This window comes from Canis lupus, chromosome 10 (assembly GCF_048164855.1).
Source record: "Canis lupus baileyi chromosome 10, mCanLup2.hap1, whole genome shotgun sequence".
Taxonomy (NCBI): domain Eukaryota; kingdom Metazoa; phylum Chordata; class Mammalia; order Carnivora; family Canidae; genus Canis; species Canis lupus.
The window spans coordinates 29,257,487-29,280,497 of record NC_132847.1 but is presented as its reverse complement, the minus strand read 5'-3'; the positions used below and the strand labels follow the sequence as shown (position 1 = coordinate 29,280,497).

At 36.7% G+C, this 23,011-nt stretch overlaps 1 protein-coding gene across 9 annotated transcripts in view; it reads right to left on the bottom strand.

The window, feature by feature from the left end:
* The window catches only part of KDM4C (lysine demethylase 4C), a 411,111-nt gene that overhangs the window by 110,749 nt on the left and 277,351 nt on the right, over positions 1-23,011 (bottom strand). For all 9 annotated transcript variants that reach the window (XR_012037931.1, XM_072841283.1, XM_072841282.1 and 6 more), the window contains 2 exons: positions 12,346-12,401; positions 10,092-10,200 (listed from right to left, as the gene is read on the bottom strand). Coding sequence is in view for 8 of the 9 variants with exons in the window: in XM_072841283.1 (XP_072697384.1) it covers positions 10,092-10,200; positions 12,346-12,401 (165 nt within the window). In the remaining variant the exon portion in view is untranslated. The remainder of the gene's footprint in view (positions 1-10,091; positions 10,201-12,345; positions 12,402-23,011) is intronic.

Genomic DNA, 23,011 nt, shown 5'->3' with positions numbered 1-23,011 from the left:
ATGCTTTTTTCCAGAGACACCAGTAGCTTTATAATTGGCTTTCTGAATTGGCTTTCTGACACTGAATTGTAATCCTGTAACTCTGTGGCAGAGAGTACTGTTTCTAATTCTTTCTTTTGTGATGAGTTCTTCTTTCTAGTATTTTGCTCAGTGCAGAGTGGCTGTATGAGTGGGCTGAGTCAAGAATATCAACCATGAGCTAAGTAAATTTCACCCTAGGTGATTCTGCCAAATCAGAGACTGGAAATTGAAAACAAAGATCAGAACGAAATAAAACAAAAGGGCTACTAAAGTGAAAAACAAATTTTAAAACAAAGTTCCAAAAAAAAAAAAAAAAAAAAAAAAGGCCAAGAATCCCAAAGAAGAAGAGAAAAGAAGAAGAAAAAAAGGGGGGCAGGTACTGGAGATGGTGGTGGTGATGAAGTTGTAGTGGAGGGAGAATGTAGTCTAACTAATGGGTCCTAGAGGGTCCCCTTGTTTCTGAGTATATAAAGTTCTGTATGTTAGAAGATGCTCAGGCCCAAATTTATATAAACCAGCAAAACTTGTAGAAGGCCCCAACATTGACCACCAAAACATAAATGAGATGAAAGAGGGGGGCAGAATAGGAATGAGGAATCTCACAGAATGAACCAGCACAGTATACCACTTGGTTCTGGGTGCATGCTAGTCATGTTTTAGAAGGTATTAACTTCCATCATTGTAGAACAAAATGAGGCAGAGAAAACAAAAAACACAAAACAAAAAAAACATATCTTGTATATCTCCCAAAATTAAGTTGAGTATGTTGAAGAGAGTCTAGAAGTGTAAAATATATCTAGGACCTGTAATTGTAGAAATACGAAAGTCAAAAGGAAAGAAGCTTAAAAATGAGGTGGTAAAATATTGTAGTTAAGGTAGAAGAGAAAAAAAATTGGAAATTTACAGTCTGATGTAAAAAACGAGTTGTACTGGAAAAAGGGAGGAAAAAAAAAAAAAAGGAGGGGGAACCCTCTGGTCCTATGTACTGTAAATCCCTGCACTTCCCCTGGAGCTTTCCAGCGCTGCTGGGTGGAGAACTTGCCCTTCCCCGTCCTTCCAGCTGGTCTTCTGGGGCGGGGCCTGCTGTGCCGGTTCTCAGGTGTGTGCACCTGGGGAGATGCTCCGCCCCTGCTGCTGACCCCGTGAGGCCCCGTCCCCTGGCGGCCCCGCCCCTCCCAGGCGCAGGGTGACCCAGGAGGGACAACCCCCCTGGCGGCGGCCGGGTCCCCAGCCCCGGCGTCAGCTCCCGCGGTACCGACCGCAGCTCCCCGTCCGCACTGGCCTGGATGCTCCGGGGCGGGGGGCGCGGCCCCGCACAGCTCGGGGGCGCCCGGCGGCGGCGGCAGGAGCGTCCCCGCCGTCCCGGGCCCTCCCCGCCTCCCCGCCTCCCCGTCCCGGGGGGAGCGCAGGGTCCCGGCCGTGTCCCCCGCGCCCTGGGCTCCGGGGCCTGCGCTGCTGGGGTCGCTCCCGGGGCCGCGGCTCCCGAAGGCAGCAGGGCGCAGCCCCCTCCGCCCGGAGCCCCCGCCCGCCCGGCTGCTCCCCGAGGCCCCGCCGGGCGCTCCAGCCCTTTCCCGCGCTCGGCCCGCGGGGTGTGGGGCGCCCTGCCCCGGGCGCACGTCCTGCCAGTGACCCCGGGAGGCTGGAGGCCCCACGGCCCCTCCGCGGCTCCGCCCGGGCTCCCCGCTCAGCGCCTTTCCCTCGGGAAGAATCCGGGGCAGATGTGAAGTTCCCGTTGCCCCGGGGCGGGGCCTCCCTGTGCCGAGGCTTTCACCCCGGCCTCGGCCGGCTCCCCGGGGCCTCCCCCACTGGATTATTTCTTATTCCCCCCGCCTTCCTACCTCCTTAGAAACGAAAACTCTTCCCTCTGTAGCGTTCCAGCTGTTCTCTCTTTAAATCTCAGGTCAAATTCGTAGGTTTCCAGGATGGTTTGAAAGTTATCTAGGTAAGTTGGTGGGGCCAGGTGAGTTGAGGACTCTACTCCTCAGCCGTCTTGCCTAAATTCAGGTCTTCAGTAACACTAACCACATTCCAAGCACTCAACAGCCAGAAGTAACCATGTTGGACAACCCAGTTCTAGATCATCTGAGGCTTCCTCTACTCAAGACTCCTATTTCCCTCTCCCTCTTGATACTTAATGCTCCAGCCAGCTCTACTGAAATTTCATTTCCTAGATTTTACAACTCTCTCCCACTTCCAGGCTACTAAGCATAGCTAGCTCTTCTCATCTTTCAGGCCTCAGATTAAGCATTATTAGGCATTGCTTCTTTCATGAAGCTTTTCTCCATCTCTGTATTGCTAACCCTAATTTATCCTCCATTGCATTCCAGATTTTTACTACAACAGATCTTCTCACACTGCCTTGCAATTGCTTGTCTAATGTTCAATAACTTCCATTCTGTAATATCTATAAAAGTAGAAATTAAGTAAAATCTATCACCTAACCACATAGTAAATCCTAAATAAATACTTATTGAACAAATGAATGAATAAACATATACAATAGAGCACCAGGAACCTACTCTCCCCTTAGAAATATTTATCTGGGGCACCTGGGTGGTTCAGTGGTTGAGCGTCTGCCTTTGGCACAGGGCATGATCCTGGGGTCCTGGGACTGAGTCCCACATCTGCCTATGTCTCTGCCTCTGTCTGTGTCTCTCATGAATAAATAAATAAAATCTTTAAAAAAAATTTATCTGCTCTGTTTCCTGATTGGCCCAAAAGGCAGCTCACTGAGATTTATGAATCATTAGCCATAAGCAATGACTTAGTTTGAAGGCAACTGTATTCCTTCATTTTCTTACTTCATCTTCACAACCACCCCAGTTTATAGATAAGGTTAAGGCAGATTAATCTATATGGCAAGCTTGCCTAAGTGGACAACACTAGACTTGAGCAGTCTTAATCACAATGTAACAGAGACTTAGAATTGTATGATCCAACCAGTAATACAGATGAATGACAAGACCCTTTCGTATTTAAATCAGTAAGTCCAAACTGTGGCTGGCTAAAATTGTGCTGATACCTATATGCATGAGCTCATGTTAGAAAATGGTATCACTAAATTGAGAGCACATGCCTAAAATATACCACAGTGATATGCAATTAATTACCAGTATGAAAAGATTCACTTTATACAAAATACATTCCATAACTTATTTTTGTGGATTTTAAGAATGCCCTTCTGAGGGAATAAAAAACCTAAATTGTACTAAAATATTAGACCAATAAATAATAATGAATCCACTGTTTTATAATAATGACTATACCTTTCAAATACTATAACTCTCCATCAATCACTGTTGACCAAACAAAACCCTAGATTGTTTAAGAGCCATCTAGCAGCTGCCTTGGTTTGGTATGTGTTTGTTGGCATTGGCCCAGTCAATGTTGGAGTGAAGGGGGTGATCCCATCTCTGGAACCCCAACCCCAGAGCTCACTAATTCAATTAAAAGATCTGTCAGTAATCACTAGTCACATAGACAAGATAAAAAAACAAAACAAAAAAAACAAAAAAACTGAACCATTCAGCAATGCAAAGCTAAAAAATAAGATTACTCACAATATTCTTGAATCATGAATTATCTTAAGTTCCACTTATCTAACAATGTTTTAAAAATTAGTCCCCAGGAAAAATGAGTTCAAAACTAAAAATTTAAAGATTCCAATCAATTTCCTTTTGCCTCAGAGTTTTCTTTCAGCAGATAAAGAAAATCCATAGTAACAAGATAACATTTCATGCATTTACACATTTTCTCCTATAGATGTCTACAGCCTTCAGAAAGTATATTATTTCTAGTCAAGCCTATCTGACATTTTCCATTTTACTCAAAAGATTTTATGGTTTGGTATTATAGCAATATACAAATTTGACAGCTTGCAATAGGATCTGGTCCCTGTAGCAAATCATTCTGACAGTTAAGTACTATACTGCTACTAATGTACATTTTTTTTACACTAAACTTATTTAAAAATCTTACCATGTTGATGATATAATGTATGTTGAAATCTTGAAGAAGGGCCTTAATGGTATTATAAATTTCATACTGAATTTATTAAATAATATGACTCTATATACAATTATTACATTTGTAGTATAACTCATTTCTCCTTTGGTAGTTCACTTTATTAAGAGCAAATTTTTCCTCAACTGCATTTAAACAATAAAGTCACTCATCATGGTCAATGTTTATTATTCTCTTAGAATTCCTTTTTGTCTTTAAAAATAACTGAAGATGTGAATAGAACAGTACATGTGTTAATGTGGAACATAACGATGGTTTTTGGTTGCTTTTTCAGTGCTACTTTTTCTTTTAAAGCAATGAAAGATAATCAATTATGTCTTTACATTTCCCAGAATGCATTAACAGAGACCGTGTCAAATATACCCATGATTTCTCTAGAAGGAAACAGAAGCTGATCTCTAACACTGCTATAGCATTAACTAAATAGGACTGAGTGTGATCTTACAGCACATAAGCAGACCCCATCTCTACCTCTCAGTAATTCTATTTTTAGTATTCAATACATCTGATAACATTAGCCACTTAGCAAAAGAACAAGTACCTTATTCTAAGAAATAGGAAGCCTGGATGTATTTTTTCCCTTGATTCAACTTTTCAGCTGGAATACCACAGTGAAACCACTCTATTTTCAGAATTGATGTACCTTTCAAAACTATAATCTCTGGCTTTCAAGTTCACTATTATTTGCCTTCAGGTACAAATTTTAAAGTGTACAGAGGCTTCTAAGCAGAATGGTTCGTCTCAGCCAGATACTGAAAGGCTTGTAGCTCAGTCATCACTGCAGTGTAAATTCTTTTTCAAATAATGTTCTTCACTCAGAGAACACTTGTGCCTGTGTTTGGTTCACTCGTCAAATACATATTGGAGGTCACTAAAGGCCTGGGGGCAACTCCAGCTATTTCAAAATTCTTTTCTCCCTCTATTTGGTTGCAAAAAAAGGATTTTAAATGTAAAAATCTTAGGAACGTCCACTCACACAGAAACCAAAGGCATTGTACTATGCCACTGTCAGGATGGATGTGGAGTCAAAGAACAGCCAAGGTTTTTATGCAATGACAGCAAACAAGATAAACATCATTTGCTTTGATGCATGTAATTTAAAATTTTAAATTTAAAATTCTTACATTTCTATTTGAGAACTTTCTCTACAAATAGGAAAAAAATTTTAAACTAATGGCTGCATTGAAGGTGTGCTGCAATTTTCTAAGATTTCTTAGAATCCACAAACCTGCCTTGCTATTTTATTTATATCAATTCCACAGATAATTAATTTAATCTTCAAGAAGTGATAGATATATGTAGTAGATATTCATGGTAAGTCTGTAACAAATATCAGAACTTCATGCTGCTTTACACCTTTTGTTAGTTCTTAAAATGTTCTTCCCTTAAATTTTATAATCAAATTTCAAGATTCTTTTGGTGATCTGCTTCCAAAAGAAAATACTGATGCTGAATTTTATTGCAGCAGGTGATACTGCTGGCTTCTGTGTAATTCTACTATAAAAAGGATATATTGTTTGTCCTCTCTAAATTCCTGTCCTTAACTCTTCTTCCTGATAATTTTTACCTATATCTTTTTCTATTGTGAAACTATAAAAAAAAAGACATTCTAATTTCATATATGTTTTATCTTTATTTCCTTCTCTTGTGTTCTCATCTTTGCACAGTTTTGCTTCTCTTCCAGAGGTTCAATTATGACCATGGCTAGACCAACAAATTAGTAGAGAGAACAAGATAAAAGAAATTAAGAAAAGGAAATGACTGAGTAAATTCTAAAATCTGTATGACATGGGGTCAGTTGTTCTCTTTTTTGTCTTGAGGCATACCAATCGTCTGTGACTTCAAACAAACCCCTAGCCTGGCTGTCCCTGAGCACACTGATCAAGTAGGGGGTAAGAATGTCCTCAGCATCCTCCTCACTCTTTGTTCTATCGGGTACCAATGCTCTGATGTTCACTGGAGAGTGGAGAAGGTATTGTAAATTTTGTTTAGCTTTTAAAAAAATTAATGTATTTTATTACAGTATTTAAAATTATCAACCACACAAAATACATAGACAATATTATCTTGAAAATAAGTTTAGTGTCACCATTTTTGTCCATTTACTTATCTAATGAGCAAAGACCACACCTGTGATGTTACCAAACAAGGTGGCTAGATGAGATAAATAAAGGTTCCTCATAAAAGCAGATACCATTTTAGGATCAACATAATCCACTGATGAACACTGAAAAAGTTGTTTTCCATTTGCTGCCTCTTTTGAAAAAATGGTCATTATAAGTCAGAGGGAAAATCTACTAAAGTAAATAAATCTTCTTATATCCTATACAAAAAAAAAAATCTTCCTATACAAATAATTGCATAAAGAGGTATTTCAAAAGCTGCAAGTTGAACCAATGAATAAATAAAAGGCTAACAACAGCATTAGAAAACATTCAAATACTTCTCCATAAATTCCAGTATTCCATGTTCTAGAAATAAAGATCATTTTTTAAATATACAGCTTTTATATTTCAGAAGATATTTTACACTTATGTTTGCCATCAGCTGTTCTTTAAGCCCCTTGCAGTTACTAGCTGTTACTAGTGATGCTTATTACTTATACAGAAAAACACTAACTTACCCCAAGGGAAAGCTGTTCTTTTCATGGCTAAATAAAGAGTGAACTAAAAAATTGCCCTCTGAATTCAGCACTTTGAATGCACAGCCAGGAGCACTTTCCCTTTCCTGGTGCCATCTCTTTGTCTCTGTCTCTCTCTCTCTTTCTCTCTCTGTCACACACACACACAATCCCTCTACAAATGTGGGCAGGACTCTGATTAGGCACTTGTTAGGGAGGTGATTCCAGGGCAATGGGATGAAAAACTGGTACAGCAGCACCACCCAGTGGGCACTGGGGAGAGGCTCAGAGTTCTTCTTGCTGCTACTGGGTCAAAGCTTGCTTTGGAGTAGCTAGCTCACAAAGAGTTGTGTATAAGTTTACCACCAAACTTTTAAAGAGGAAACCATAAAAAAGCAGAAGGCATTGATATTCTGTGATAAAACTCTCCAGCCACAATAATTTTAAGTCAGAAGCAGAAATAATAAATAATAATTTGCTGCCTTTTATTCCATAAATATTTACTCCAAATTATCATGTCGGTGGGGGTGGGGAGGCGCGCACACATACACATCAGTTGATTGCTATTCAAGGTAGTTCAATTTTTATAAGATCAAGTAATATTAAAATAATCAGATTATATAATAATCATACAATAGTAAATATACATATATAAATTTCATTACTTTATTGACAAATTCAACCAATTTGCCAAAAAATCCTCTAGGATTGTCTGTAAAGACAGCTAAGAATTTCTATTCTTCCAGTCTCCAACTTATTTCTTTTAATCAAGATATTCTCTGCCTGAAAATGACAAACGTTAAAATTTTCTCTTTATGTGTGGGTCTTCCCTATAGACCAGTGAGTGGTTTCTCAAATGGGAATGATATTGCCTCCCAGAAGGTACCTGGCATTGTCTGTTTGGTCAGGGATGCTACAATCTACAATGCACATGACAGCTGCCCAGAACAAAACACTGTTTTGTCTTAAAGGTCAATAGAGCCAAAGTTGAGAAAGCCCATCTAAATTGTTAGACACTGAAAGACAGGAACAATGTCTTCGAAAATGTACACTAAATATCTGGCAAGGTAGAGTAATAATTGTTTGGTGAAACAAATTGATACTGACATTTAACACTGGCCATGTACCAATAGATTACTTAAACTTCAAAAGAATACTAATGTCAGGAAAGCATGTCCTTGACTGTACATATAGGACAGAGCATCCCACCTCTTGGAAGGGTGCATCCCACACCACATACAAGTGATCGTTTGTAAATTTTGTTATTCAAAGCCAGATCATCTAAGTATAATCACTAAGTGAGAAAAACCGGTGCACAGACGCTGTGCAACGGAATATTCACCACAGTAATAGTGCTTTCTTGAGGATTCTCGGTAAAAAAGTCATCTAGGCTTTTGGTTGTTCTCACTTTCAAATTTTAACAGAATTTTTGAGTAATACTTTTCCCCAAAATGAAGTTTCTCCTTGTATTTTCCCACTTAACTACTGTGAGCATTTTGATAAATACCACTTAATACCAAGAAACTCTCCATGCATATAAAACTATTAAAAACAGAAAAAAAATTATCTATACCATGTTAATTTCAACCAAATATGTCAATAAACAGCTCTGCACTGCCATTAGAAGTAGACTTTAGGTGATCTTAAATTCAGTCAAAACATATGCTTTTCAAGGTATCAATTGTTTAAGGATGTAAAACATTCTGTAAGGAGTATGTGATATACATAATCAAGGTAAGGCAGAGGAAAAGAAAACAGTAATAAGCTTTGGCACTCCAGGTGTCAAATTTCTAAATACAACTTTCTGAAGGTCATGGAAATGATCCCATGTTCTTTTCTGCTGTTCCCTTAAAACCCCTTTGGTACTGGTGTGAGTAACAGTAAATTTGCATTCATGTACTAGATTAGCCAGGATGTAGTTTCTTAAAGGAAATTATCAAGAGCATTAAACTAGTAACAGAAGTCATCTTTCAGAATAGAGAACCAAAAATGATTAAGTGCAGTGTTGGAATTTTTGCAAATACATACTACTTGTAAATTAGATAAAAACTAAAATGTAAGTTATTTGTTAATGTTCATCACACTAAACATTAAATTCTTCAACATGTGATGAACTCAACATTTTTTAAATATCTTGCCTCACAGTCCTAATTATGGCAAATGTTTTTTGTTTGTTTGTTTCTCATTGGTATGTGTGTGTGTTTTTTTTAAAACTGGTGGCCACGATAGAAGATTTCAAACTTTCCTACAGAAGTTAGGAGCTGAAGAACTTTTTACTCTATTCTGAGTCACTGTGAGCTTTAAAGGACCATTTAAATGACCCATTATTTCCATTTCATTCACAAAACTTCGATTACCACATCCTGAGCATCATGTCCTACCACTCACATCTTCCAATGATAATTTTCAGGTCCGTAAAGGAGTACATATTTTTTAGCAATGTGAAATTCTTGATGCAGGTATAATGGAAAACAACAGTGTGTACTTTCCCTTCTCTGAGAATGAAAGACTGTAGACTAGACTCTGAATGCCTGTGACAGAGGTCCAGAGACAATACACCCAGTTCCCTGATGGGGAAGAGACTTTAACAAGCTAATAGTTGGATTAAAGTTATAGCTACAGTGCGCAAAATATTCTATAATGGAAAGACCTCAAGTTAAAAATAACAAGTACTGAAGAAACTCTAGGAAATTAAAGTCTACATGTAAAACACACTCCAATATTTTTAAATAATGCAATGTAATGTTAGATAAAATTATCATTAAATATGAAATTTAAGGGCCTAAACTAATGCTTTTTTGGCTCACGCTTTAACAGAACTCCAATGTTGAGGAGTGAGAGGTCTATCCTTGGAATAAAAAATATTCTTAACAAAGAGAACCAGTAGGAAAACTTTTATGAAAGTTTCTAAACAAGTCGAAAGATAAATAGCCAAAAAGTCTGGCAAATTAAATGACCTGTATCTATTTGTAAATGAAAAAAATCCCTTGGTAATAATAAAAGTTTTTCCATTTCTCTACAAATCTCTTGGTGAAGTGATGATGAAATAAAGTTAAGTGAATCTGCTAAGTCAAGACCAACAAAAAGAGGCCAGAGAGAAAAACTAAACAATTTAAAGATAGATAGTTTAAGTATGTTACTAACAAACCTCACCAGATAGCCTATGGCTTAAAAATTCACACTAATCCAGAAAAAGTAGTATTCTTTCACCTCATTTCAAACAGAACTGAGGAAAGTTCTATCATACTTACAATATAACAGGAAAAGAGTATGTACAGATAAGCACATTTAGGCTAAACGAAAAAAGAGTAGAATAATGAAATGAAGCTAAGAGAAAAATTATCTCGAGAATGTGACATTAAAAGAAATATTCAGAACTTGAAATTAACACTGATCTATGAGGTAAAAAAGCAGCTTTTCCACTCACCAATTTTAGCCTCTGTAAAGGTATTCTGCCGACATCTATCTGCGTCCTTTCTGGGACGTTAGTGAACCGGACTTCTGGGACAGCCACAGCACACATGACATGAGCCCACCTACAGGAGAGGGGACACAAGACATTAAACAAAGCTCCCGTGTCCTTCAACTAGGCAGCGGCAATTCTTAAATTCAGTAAATACATACACAAGAAGGAAAGTCAAAAGCCTAAATTTGTCATACACAGATTCTGAATTTTAAACCTCCTGGGTGATACCTGGATAGATTCAGTACCACATCTGCCCACCACTGCAACATGAAGACTTCAAGGAAGACCAGACACTCGATCCTATCAATATATGGTATTTTTCTACACTGGCTCTACAAAATACTGAAATGTAGATTTGCCATTTCATTTGGTACTGAAATATAACAGGTGCTTAATATACTTAAGCTAATATGTGGCAAAAGATTAGTTCAATTAATAAAAGGTATGAATTGGCTATAGCATATAGTCTCTTATATAATACAAATGTCATGAAAACTAGAACAAACAGTAAAAGTCTTTTAAAAGAATTAACACTGATTAAGTCTTTAATTAAATTGTTTCTCATTGCAATCCTACTACAACCAAAAGAACCCAGAGATAAGGAGGAATGAAATTTAGCTGGTTCCTTCATTTACTACCTAAAACTGAGTATCTCCTTGCGAATTCTGAATTACCTCAGAAAAATGACAACGTCCCCATTAACACTATTTACTTTCTCATAAATGTTATGCCCCAAGTAAAAATAAAAACTCTAGTGGTTTAAAGGTATCTCGAAGGAATTATCATATCCATCAACCTATTTTTAAGTCAAAGAGTAGGTCATCCAAGCAACATAAGACTCCATCCTGCCTTTAAAGACCACAAGAACAAAGAACAAGTGTCAACCCCCTCCAGGCACTCTTTCAAATCTAAATAAATACTATAATCCCATAGTAAACCCTATACCTTTCTGTCCTAGCCCAGGGGTAGGAAGAGAAGTTCTTATCACCTCTGTCTGTACAGAAATCACCTAAAGCAGCTCACAGTCTGCATGACCTGTGCAATATCCTAGACCTACCAACACTCCTTAGTTTAAGTGCCAATCACATTAACTAAGACTGAAAAAGGAAGACCCAAAATTAAGCAAAAATAAGTCTATTAGACTAAACTTTATCAACATAGGAATGACAAATGCCTTCACTCTTCTTTGTAAGTAATTTGAAACATGTGCTCAGGCATATAGTTATGCCAACTTGATCATTATATTATACCAGAGGTCTCAACCCCTGGCCCCCAGGGCCAGGCTGGAGGTAAGCAAATATACTGATAATTCATAATAACCTGGGGATCATCTGTCCCATTTAGGCCAGGTGCTATTGCCATAGAGAGATGCACAGTTATTTTTTGAATACAGATAAAAGTGGACTTTAGTAGAAAATCTACTTTTAAAATTTTGATCAAATTTATAAAATGGTGTGCCAGTCAACTAAAACATAGCTTGGGGCTTGATTCAATCCTTAAATGCCACTTACCATCTCTGCCGCTATCATTCTACATTTTCCTATTTCCAAAGGGACCTTTAATATTAAGCTTTGGTCTCATTTTAAATACTAAAATTGGGTCATGAAAATAAAATTCATTCAAAAATATATTTCAACAACAGTAAAAACCAGATTACCTTTATGTTCACTTATGACTCTCAAGATTCTCTTCATATTTCCCTTTAAATCATAAAATCACTGTTCTTCTCCTGTGTTTCTATTTTACTATACATACTTTGTTAATTTGCTGGTTTTAAAAGTAAATTGTTTTATTTTAATGTTATGTCTATGATTGATTTGATTTATCCAAAGGTAACAAATTTCACTGTTTTCAGACATACTGTTTTTATTAGACTAACAGGATTCATCACATTAAACACCAGGATTCCAATGGCAGCTAGATGATGGGAGCTGCCTTCAGTTTAGAAGTACCATTATTACAAGAAGGGTTATTCTTCATTGGCATGAAATACATGGACAGAAGCAAGACTTAGACCACCTTCAACCAGAAGAGGTGATGCGCTGTCAGTAATAGTCTCTGAAGACATGCACAGAATCCCAACCTCAGATCTGGACAACAAAAGCTTTGAAACAATGTGTCTAATAATGAGAGGTAATAAAGCAAAGTGTCTCCCCCCCAAGAGGTTCAACCCCAGAGAGCAGAAGGAAACAATAAAATTGAACACATTACTTACTTATTGTTCTTTGTTTCCTTAAGAGCACCCCCTCTCAAATTGCAAAGACAGCACTCCTAGGAGAGAAAAAAGAATACCATACAATTAACAGACATCATTACTATTTAACAGACATCATTACTATTTATCTAAATATTCCCATAAATTCTAATTTTTTATTTTAAAATTAAAACCTTTGGGAACTTCATGAAAGTCTATCTCTGAGCAGTTCAAGCAAGGAAAGGAAAAAGAATGGGGGGAAGTGGGAGTACACACAAAAATGGGTGTGTGTGTGTGTATGTATTTCCTAGAGGGAATCATCATTACCCTGGTATCATGTTCATTTGCCATCTCCGAGGGAAAGTTGTGATACAGAGAGAGCACTTGGTAGCCTGGAGAGTATGTACTAGAATTTTAGTACAGAGAATACATAAATGACTGAGTTCTCTTATGCTCTGGAATCCATTCATGTACACAGGATTGCTACAAAATAGATACTGGCAGGCTTCATTCTGCAATAAGGATTAGCAGGAAGCTCTTTTTGAAAGATACTCTTTTCATAAAAATATCATTCAGGTCTTTCTGTGGGTGGGCAAATGGTGTTTGAAAAATTGTACTGATAAGCCCAGGCTATCCAGCCCCAGATAAAAGCACCATGAAATGTTTTCCTTTCCTCTCCCCACATACGTTTATATTTTGGGCACTTTTATTTGTTTTAGATTGGCCCAGACCGCCACATCCCAAGATGACTGACTCCCTTTACCACAAATACAGACTTTATTTATAATTTCTTACTATAATCCTATGAAAAGTCCATGAGAAAACAGGACCAGAGAGCAATGCAATGCCTTTTGCTGACCTAGAATTTTTAAATTAAATATCTAAGAAATTTTTAAAATTTTCAACCTCAAGGATTAATAGATATCCTCCCAATTTATTGCATTAATAATTTTTTAAAAACAACTGCAGGTTATTTTGGGTTTTTTTTCCCTCTCCAAGCTACACATATACAATCCTGTTAACTGTTCTCCAAGCTGATCCTCTTCAACTAAAGTTTTGCCTAACTTTACAGAGAATCCCTTTAACTTAACTACTATTAATAATGGCAATCAAACTCTATAGCTTTAATTCTTCTGAACAGCACAATACCAAAATAAGTGAGGAGAGTCAATATACTTGCATAACTCCTAATAGGCAGCAAAACGCAAACAACCAGAAATGTTCAATGGTTTTATATGTCTGGAAAGTCTCTGCACACTATTTGAAATTTCCTGGGTCATTATTAAAGGTTAGAGTAGCAAAAGCTGCCCTGTGTATGTATATATATATATAATACATATATAATATCTGAATCCATTATAAACCCAGTTCAAGGAGATAACTCGATGGGTTTTCTCTATAACCAAGCCAGATTCTAGAGGCCCTTGATATAATAGTTTTGATGAAGCACACAATGAAAGTAAAAAAAGTTCAGTACAAATATTAAAAATGGGAAATTCAGTAATTCAAGTTATTCAATAATATCCAAATTATTCAAAAACAATTTCATAAAATATTACTGATTTCAAGTATTTTCCCAGTAATTTAACACACTTTCTACAGAGAGAGAAAATGAAAACAAAACATGAGGTCAAATATTTTCATTGACTATAAAAGGATGTTAGTATTGAAGTGAGAATGCAGCAAAGGAGAGTGAGGATGGTAAGGAACTCAGACACTAAGAACCTTAGATGCCTGATTAATGAAACTAGTAGTGAGAAGAACCCTAAAGGGACAAGCTAGCACAGAGTTAAATAAAGCAAAGCAGCATGGAAGCTGCTTGAAAGCACCTGAGAAGGCTCATTAAAAGGTACACATGTGGCAGAGCACCATCACAATGAGGAAACAGTCCTCTCAAACAGAATGCAGACTCGAGATATTAAGTGAGGTTGAGAAGACTTCCATTTGCTACAATATGAAACTGGTTTTTTCTGGGATTATCAGTGACCTCCATGTCACAAAATCTAATGGCTAATTCCAAGTCCTTGGTTCACCTGACCTGTAAGAGGCATTCAACATTGTTGATCACGCCTGACAGTTTCTACCCATGGTTTCTATGACCAACACTGTCATTCTCCACCTCTTTCTGATTCTTCATTTCCTTTAACAGGCTTCTATTTCACACTTCTTAAACACTGGAGTTTTTGTAAGAGGCCCCATTCACTTCTCTATCCACACCTGTTTCCTGGGCATCTGATCCACTTCCCTGACTCTCAAAAGGCCAGTGAGTGACTCAAACATTAATTTCCTGATATGTCTGACACTCAACATCTCAAACACATATGAAAAATGAACTCATGTCTCCTTCTCAAGCCTGTACTTCCCCACTGTTTCCTATCAGTGGCATTAACCATCCTTTCTAGATCATGCTGGAAGACATAATTTCCCTCTCATACTAGATCCAATCAATTGAGTTCTGTCAATCCCATGTCCAAATCTGCCCTCTTCTCTCCATCATCATTGCTGCCACATTAGTTGATAGCCCCATCATCCTTCAGCAGACCTAAACTACTACAACAGCCACCCCACGTCAACACAGAACCCACGAGAGTGAGTTTTAATGCTTTTCAGTACTTAATGTGGCTCCAGAAGGCCAGGACCATCAGGCCTGGGTCTTGTCCATGCTCACACTGAACTACTCTCCGCACATCACGCTGTGCCCCCAGACACATCAGACACACCCTACACCATTGTTTATTTATTACACTGAACACATCCTTGACATCTCAGCCTAAATGTTGATTCCTCAAAGAAGGGTCTCCTAATCTCCTGGTATGGTTACTTCTCACTCATTACTCTTTTTAACTATAATAAATATAAATATAAATATAATTTTTTTCTGTCCTGAAAAATTAAGCTCAGTGAGTACTATCAGAATATCATCAGGTTACTCTTTTTTTTTTTTTAAGATTTTATTTATTTATTCTTGAGAGACAGAGAGAGAGAGAGAGAGGCAGAGACACAGGCAGAGGGAGGAGCAGGCTCCACACAGGGAGCCCGACGCAGGACTCGATCCCAGGACTCCAGGATCACACCCTGGGCCAAAGGCAGGCGCTAAACCGCTGAGCCACCCGGGCTGCCCAGGTTACTCTTTCTTTATTATGATACCCAAGAGAGAATACATCCTCCAGATGAATTTGTTAAATAAATGAGAAAATAGCAAAATAGGGCAAAAGGTAAATCTTAAAAATTATCAAAGGATTAAATAATTGTAAACATCATTTCCACATACTAGGACACTAAGGAAAGGAAGTTGCAGGCTCTGGTGACTTACAATAGAGTTAAGAAAAATGATTTGAGGGTACCCAGGTGGCTCAGTGGTTGAGTGTCTGACTTTGGCTCAGGTTGTGATTCTGGAGTTCCAGGATGGGGATCAAGTCCCACATCAGGCTCCCTGTGGAGCCTGCCTCTGCCTTTCTCTCTCTCTGCCTTCTCTCTGTCTCTGCCTTTCTCTCTCTCTCATGAATAAATAAATAAAATCTTTAAAAAAAATAAACAATGATTTGACATGGAGTTATTTTTGTCATGATTCTCTTGAATAAAGCATATTTCTTAGTAAAAGACAAAAATATTCATGGCCAGGGAGTTACTTATATGATTTACATGATATCATGGCTTCTGTTCAGTTCACTCAATTTTGGAAAAAAAAAAAAGTAGGAAAGAAATAAGCCATGTCCAGTTATGTCACTGTTTTGAGTCACCACCCTCACATGGTGCAAACTAGTTGATCTATCACAAGCACAAACACATCAACTTGTCAATCCATTCATGTGTAAATTAACTTGCACTAAATGCCTATGTTTATAACCCAATAAAAGACAGTATCAGATAGGACATTTTTGTCAGGGAACAAAAATGATAATTCTAAAATTTAAAAGGTTAATTCTTACCTGAAAAGTAGCTCAAGTTTTCGTAAGAATCTATACAATGCTTGATATACATAAAAGTTGATACCTACCAAATACATTAATTGTACTAGTATTGCTCATCTAATTCAGTGAAAGAACTGAGTAAGAATGTAGGGAGTGAGAGTCCCCTCTGGACACTGATTTATTAAATTGGTTATCAACAATAAATATTTTCTCTTAGAAGAATAAAAGCTATATTAAAGGCCTAATTCATTCCAGATACCATGCCAGAAATGTCATATACTTTACTTCCCTTTCTCAACATGAACTTATTAGGCAATTTATATCTCACTTCACTTATGCGGACACTAAGATTCAAGAGATTAGGTAACTTGTCTAAAATCATCCAAACCAGAAGCCATCAAGCTTCATCTGTAAATGGCCAGATATTTACTAATTTAGGCTGTACACCAGAGTTGTGGCATTGTAGGACAGCATAAACACAAATGGGTATAGCTGTATTCCCATAACAATGTTATTTGCAAAAACAGACGATCAGCTGGATTTGTTTGGCCCACAGGCTATAATTCTCCAACCTTAAACCACCAGCAAAGGAGTAACTAGGGTTCAAGTTCAGATCTGTGTGAGCACAAGTCCATATTCCTTTTCTCTAGCATCCTCTGCTTCTGGGAACAAAGCAAGGCACAAGATTTCAAAGTAGAATGCCCAAATAAACAGGAAACTGCCTGCCCTGAGAGCTCACAATTAGGAGAGAAGGCCTGTGTGTGCTTAACTACACTATGAAGAAGACAATGATAAAAGGTTATCACTGAGTCCCCATTTCTTCATTTCTATAAATGACTAAGAATTCATTTTTTAACTAATCCCCTCAAAAGAACCCATATCATAAAAAAGTGTTGCAAGCAGCATGTATTATATAATCATTTATTATTCCCATTTATCATTCATCTAGCTAATAAAACTTTTCACTGGTATGCGATCACTAAATTGATCTCCAATTCTTCCTTTAAAGAATGATACCATTTTAGGCAAAAAGTAACATTTCAGTTAGTCTGTGCAGTCTAATCTCAGGCTATATGAATCCAATTTAACTGACAAGAATAACAGTAACACTAAAGAACCAGGCCATATGCTGGTATTTAATAAAGTGCAAATGGCCAGTGTTTAAAATCACAGTTCTGCCATTTACTAGTGGCATGACCTTGCCTCAGATATCCTATCTATAAAAGAGGGAAAAACACTACTTCCCCAAATGAGTTAATGAATGTAAAGCATTCCATAAATACACAATAAATATAATAACAGTGGTTAGATATGTGAAAAGTTAACTGTGATTCTAGACAACTTATACATAACATTGCCAGCGAATGATCTGGGTGTAGTGGTTTAGGAGAGAACAAAATATGGATCTGTCAATAATACTCCTGAGGTGTAAAAAGCAAGAAGCAGACCTGGAGAGAAAACTCTTTAGGAACCCCAAATCTAGGCAGCTTGGCTCTAAAGCAAGGAGAGATCTTCTATAGTTCTAAAAACTGCCAACTCACCTGTGAAAAGCAGACAGATGCTAGAGTTTCCATGGTGCTCAGAGAACAGACACTGCTGAAGAGAAAATCCTGATCTTATCCTCAAAACATCTGAAACTAGAGTGGACTCAGTCAAACTAAAGTTGCAACAAAGCCCAGACCTAGCTCAACTATAAATCAGACTGACTTTACTCCTACCCCAGAAACCTGACAAAGGGCTATGTCCTTTCTAAATATAATATTAACTTCATTTGGTACAAGACAAAGTATCCAGTACACAACCAAAAAAAGCACAAGGTACACTAAAAAACAAGAAAACATGATTTGTGATCAAGAAAGGACTAGAAAGGAAAGAATAAAATTAGACACAAAAATAAACAAGATACTGGAATTATCAGATGGAGAGTTTAAAATTACTCCATTCAAAATGCTAAAGGAGCTAATGAAAACGACAACATATGTGAAGAGATACCATTATTTTAGTAAAGTCACGGAAATTATCAAAAAAAAAAGAAAAAACAAACCCAGGGGATCCCTGGGTGGCTCAGCAGTTTCACGCCTGCCTTTGGCCCAGGGCACGATCCTGGAGACCTGGGATTGAGTTCTGCGTCGGGCTCCCAGCATGGAGCCTGCTTCTCCCTCTGCCTGTGTCTCTGCCTCTCTCTCTCTTTATCTCTCTCTATGTCTCTCATAAATAAATAAAAATAAATCTTTAAAAATAAATAAAAAATAAAATAGAAATGGTAGAAATGAAAAAATGACACTGACAATGTTGAATTCAATAGATTTCAAAGCAGACTGGAACTGTGATAGTAAAACATCAATGACTCTAAAGATATGAATAGGAAATAGAAGGAATAAAAGCAGGTAAGAGAATGAAGTAAGATCCAAGGGAAAATAACCTGTTCAATTTCTATATAATTGGAGTCTAATAAGGAGAGGAAGGAGAGAGTGGATGAGAACAAATACTGGAAGAGAAAATGGTAGAAAACTTTCCAAAAACAGTAAGAAAAAAAAAAGTCAACTCAAGGCACCTCTGGGTGGCTCAGTTAAGCATCCATCTCTTGATTTCAGCTTGACTCATGACCTTGATTCAGGTCATGATCTCAGGATTGTGAGATGGAGCCCTACATCAGGTTCCACATGAGCATGGAATCTGCTTAAGATTCTCTTTTTCTGCCCTTCCCCACTCCCTCTCTTTAAAAAAGAAAAAAAAAAAAAGAGTTGACCCACAGACCCAAGATGCCCAGCAAACCCCAACAGATAAATACAAAGGATACAAAGGAAACACATCTAAATACATTGTAGTCAAAATTGTGAAAAACAAATATAAAGAACATATCTTAAAACCAGAGTAAAAAAACACACTGAGTAAACAACTATGTCTAATATTTAACCAGAAACAAGTGGCAATGGAACAATATCTACCCAAATACCAAAAAAAAGGAGCTGGCAACCTGGAATTCATTTCCAAGGAAAATGTCCTTTGAAAATGAAAATTAAATAAAAACAATCTCAGGGACAAAAAAATCTAAAAGAATAAAGGACAATGACACTAGCCTAAACCATGGATTGACACAAAGGAATGAAGAACATCAAAGAGTAAATACATGGGTAAATATGAAATAAATTTTTGTATCTTCAAAACACACACAAAAAGAGAATGAGAGCAAGAGACAAAGAGATTCTAAGTTCCATAAAAAAGCTTGACTATTTCAAATAAAAATGACAATACTGTAGATTATAATGCATGTAATTGTAAATGTAAGATAAGACCATAATGGGAAAGAGGCTTAATGAAATCACACTGTTGTAAGGTTCTTACACTTTTCATAAAGTAGGATGGTATTAATGGAAGGTGGGTTTATTACTTATCACAAAGGCTTCCAGAAGTTCCCAAATATCAAGTTCTAAGGAATATAAGCTCACAATCAAAACTCAAAAAACATGTAAGAAAATATGATTCCATGAGCAGAAGAAACATAATACAAAATTAAATACACAATATCTTAGGCACAAGATGTAGCCCTTTAAAAATGTTTTAAAAATTAAATGTTGGTATTAGAACTGTGCTTAAGACACTATAAGTAAATGACAGATCAGGTTTTTAAAGACAATATAACAATTCCATAACAAAAAAAATAGAAACTGAAAACTTAAAGAATATGTTAAATAGATTACTCTTAATTAAAGACAGAATTAAAAAAAAGAAAGAGGGGTGCCTAGTTGGCTCAGTAGGTTAAGCATTTGCCTTTGACTCAGGTCATGATCCCAGGGTCCTGGGATGGAGCCCCACATCAGGCTCCCTGCTCAATGGGAGCTTTCTTGTGCTCTCTTTTTCTCCTGTGCTCGCTCTTTCTCAAATAAATAAATAAATAAATAAATAAATAAATAAATAAATAAATAAATAAAATGTTTTAAAAGAAAGAGCTAAATAACCAAAAATTAATATCATAAATTATTCAATAATGTATTCAACAGAATACTGAAATATGTGTGTGTGAGACAAAGTCTCTGATTCATAAAAACAAATTCCAATTGATGTATAGATCTAAACTCAAAAACAAAGTAGAACAATAAAAGTATTAAAATAAATTGTAGGCAAATATATTGATGAGTTTAGGATACATATGACTTCTTAATATAACATTTAAAAGAAAAAAGGCATATTAGAAAGACTAATAAATTTTTACTATACCAACATTTTAACATTCTGAAGGATAAAATGCTACATAAATTAACATAAGATGATAAGAGAAGAAAATATTTCCAATATAAAACAAAGACTGCTATCCAGAAAGATATTTTTTAAAAACCCACTTTCATGCAAAAGATTGATTCAAAGATGCTTCATTGCCAATGAATACATGTGAGATACCCAACTTCAAGAATAAGTGGTAAAAAAATGAAAGAGAGATATAACTTTCAGATTTTTAAATCAAAAAACATATGGTCTTGGGGTATATGAGATGTTATGGTGGCTTTGAAGAGGAATTTGGCATTATCAATCAAAATTTTAAATGAAGTATGACTCAGCAATTCAATTTCTTCGCATCTATCTTAGATAAACATTTATAATGATGCAAAAGGAAGAATGTACAATCATCTCATTTCTGTTTATAATAGGAAGCAGTTACCTCCAGGAGGAACAGGAATTATCTGTTGCTTAGATTTTATTTGTAATGTCTGGATTTTTTATTAAGAATGCAGTCAAGATTGAAATTTAAAATAGCAAGGAAAAACATCTGGTAAATCCATAAATACTGAGTTACTAAGAATCATATAATGTATTACTACGTGAAAACACTACAGCACTTTAAACTATGATACTGTTTGGGTACCCCAAGAAGAGCAAGCCATCACATTCCTGTATGTCCTGAAAAGATTTGCAAATAAAACTGACTAAATAGTATCAGTAGTTTTCTGTAAAAGACAGTTGAGAATTCCAGTGTTGGGAATGGGAGACTGTCTTACCAATGCTTAGTACTCTCATTAAAAAAAAAAAAGAAAACCCACAGACAGACAAGGAAATTAAACTTTTATTAAATATGTGTAATTTAAAATTAAAGTAACTGGACATTTATCCTATTTTCTTTACTTAAAGTTTTAAATGAACACTATGATTTCTTCTATAGTCTTTCAGTGTATCAAAACTCCTTTCTATTCTAACCTCTGGAGACACCCAAAGAGAACAAAATAAATAAATAAAATTCAACAGTCAGAGCTCATTGCCAACCTTGTTTTATCTCATGTTTAATGAGCATGCCTTTTCCAAGAACAATACCCAGTGTAGAATGACTCACTATTATAAAGATTTAGATATATTTATTGCTAGTGAACCAATGTCTCCTAAAACAAAACAAATACTACAATGCCTGTCACATGATTACTCTATAAGACAGCTCTTATTCCTTTCTACCAAGTATAGCATTAAAGGAGCCATTCTGTTGTACTTAGTCCTTGATGCCGCCTTACCCCTGCCAACCCAGGGTAGCTAAAAGCTGAATGAAAAAGTATGAATTAGACCATATATTGAACATTGCACCTTTCCTGATTAGGTCCCTTTTCCTCACCTAATACCATTCACAAGATCCCCTTCTGCATTACCAAGTATTTTTAAAATTTGATTTCATAAAAAAAATCACCACTGCAATGAATAGCAAGTATACCAATTTACAACATGGAATGATTTATTTACAGCTCAGTTATTAAACCATGGAAAGAGTGTGTATAATCAAAGTGCTGACACAACATTAACAACAATTGTGAGAAGGACATTGTTAAAATACAGCTACTGCAGTTGTTCATTATTCGCAGGAGGGAAATCATGTTCCAATGGCTCTTCTATAAAACATCAGTTAAAGAAATGTCAATACCAACATTCTCAAACTGCCTTATAAGAAGCTCTCATTTTAGCTGACATATCCGTAAGTGCCATTAAAGCCATTTTCAGTTCTATAGAAAAATTACAAAATTGAAGTACCTCCCACACCCTTATTTATCTGACATGTTCATAACAGAAATGCAAAACCATAAAATAGGACTGTCTGAGCTGGGAAAACAAAGAGTAATTAATCACATTAACAGAAAGCTACTTACAAAATGCTGATCAACAAAACATGGAAGAACCATCTCTGGAGATGTGGTCATTTATCAGGGCTGAGGAGAGGACAGGATCCCATATAAGGACAGGGCTGGCATGAATTCTGAGTGATTAGGAAACTGAGTAACAGGTTTTCTGGAGTTATCTTTTGAATGGAAATTCCACAGGCTCCAGAGAATTTCACACTAGCAAGTGAATTCTCCAATTTAAATGCCCACATCAATTTTGTACTGTCAGTAAAAACACACATTCACTCAACAAATATTGGTTAATCATCCCATTCCAGGCACTGGGCAACAAGCAGTGAATGACAAAGATCCCATCTTCAATGAACTTACCTTCTGCTGGGACAGCAGACAAACTAAAACAGTAGATTATTTAGATGGCAGAGGATGCCTAGTGCTATCTATAGGAGTGGACCATGAAATTATCCAGGGAAAGGTGATGCCAGCAGATTCTGGCCTTTTCAAAAAGAAAGGGCGATCAGAAATTTAAGAGTAATAACTGATAAGGCATAAAAAGGCCATGAAAAAAGGCAACAACTTTATTCTGACTGAGACAGCAAGGCCTTGTAAAGTTTGAGCACAGCAAGGACATAATCTGACCTACATTTGAACTGGATCATTCCCATGGTTGTGTTGACAGTGGATGAT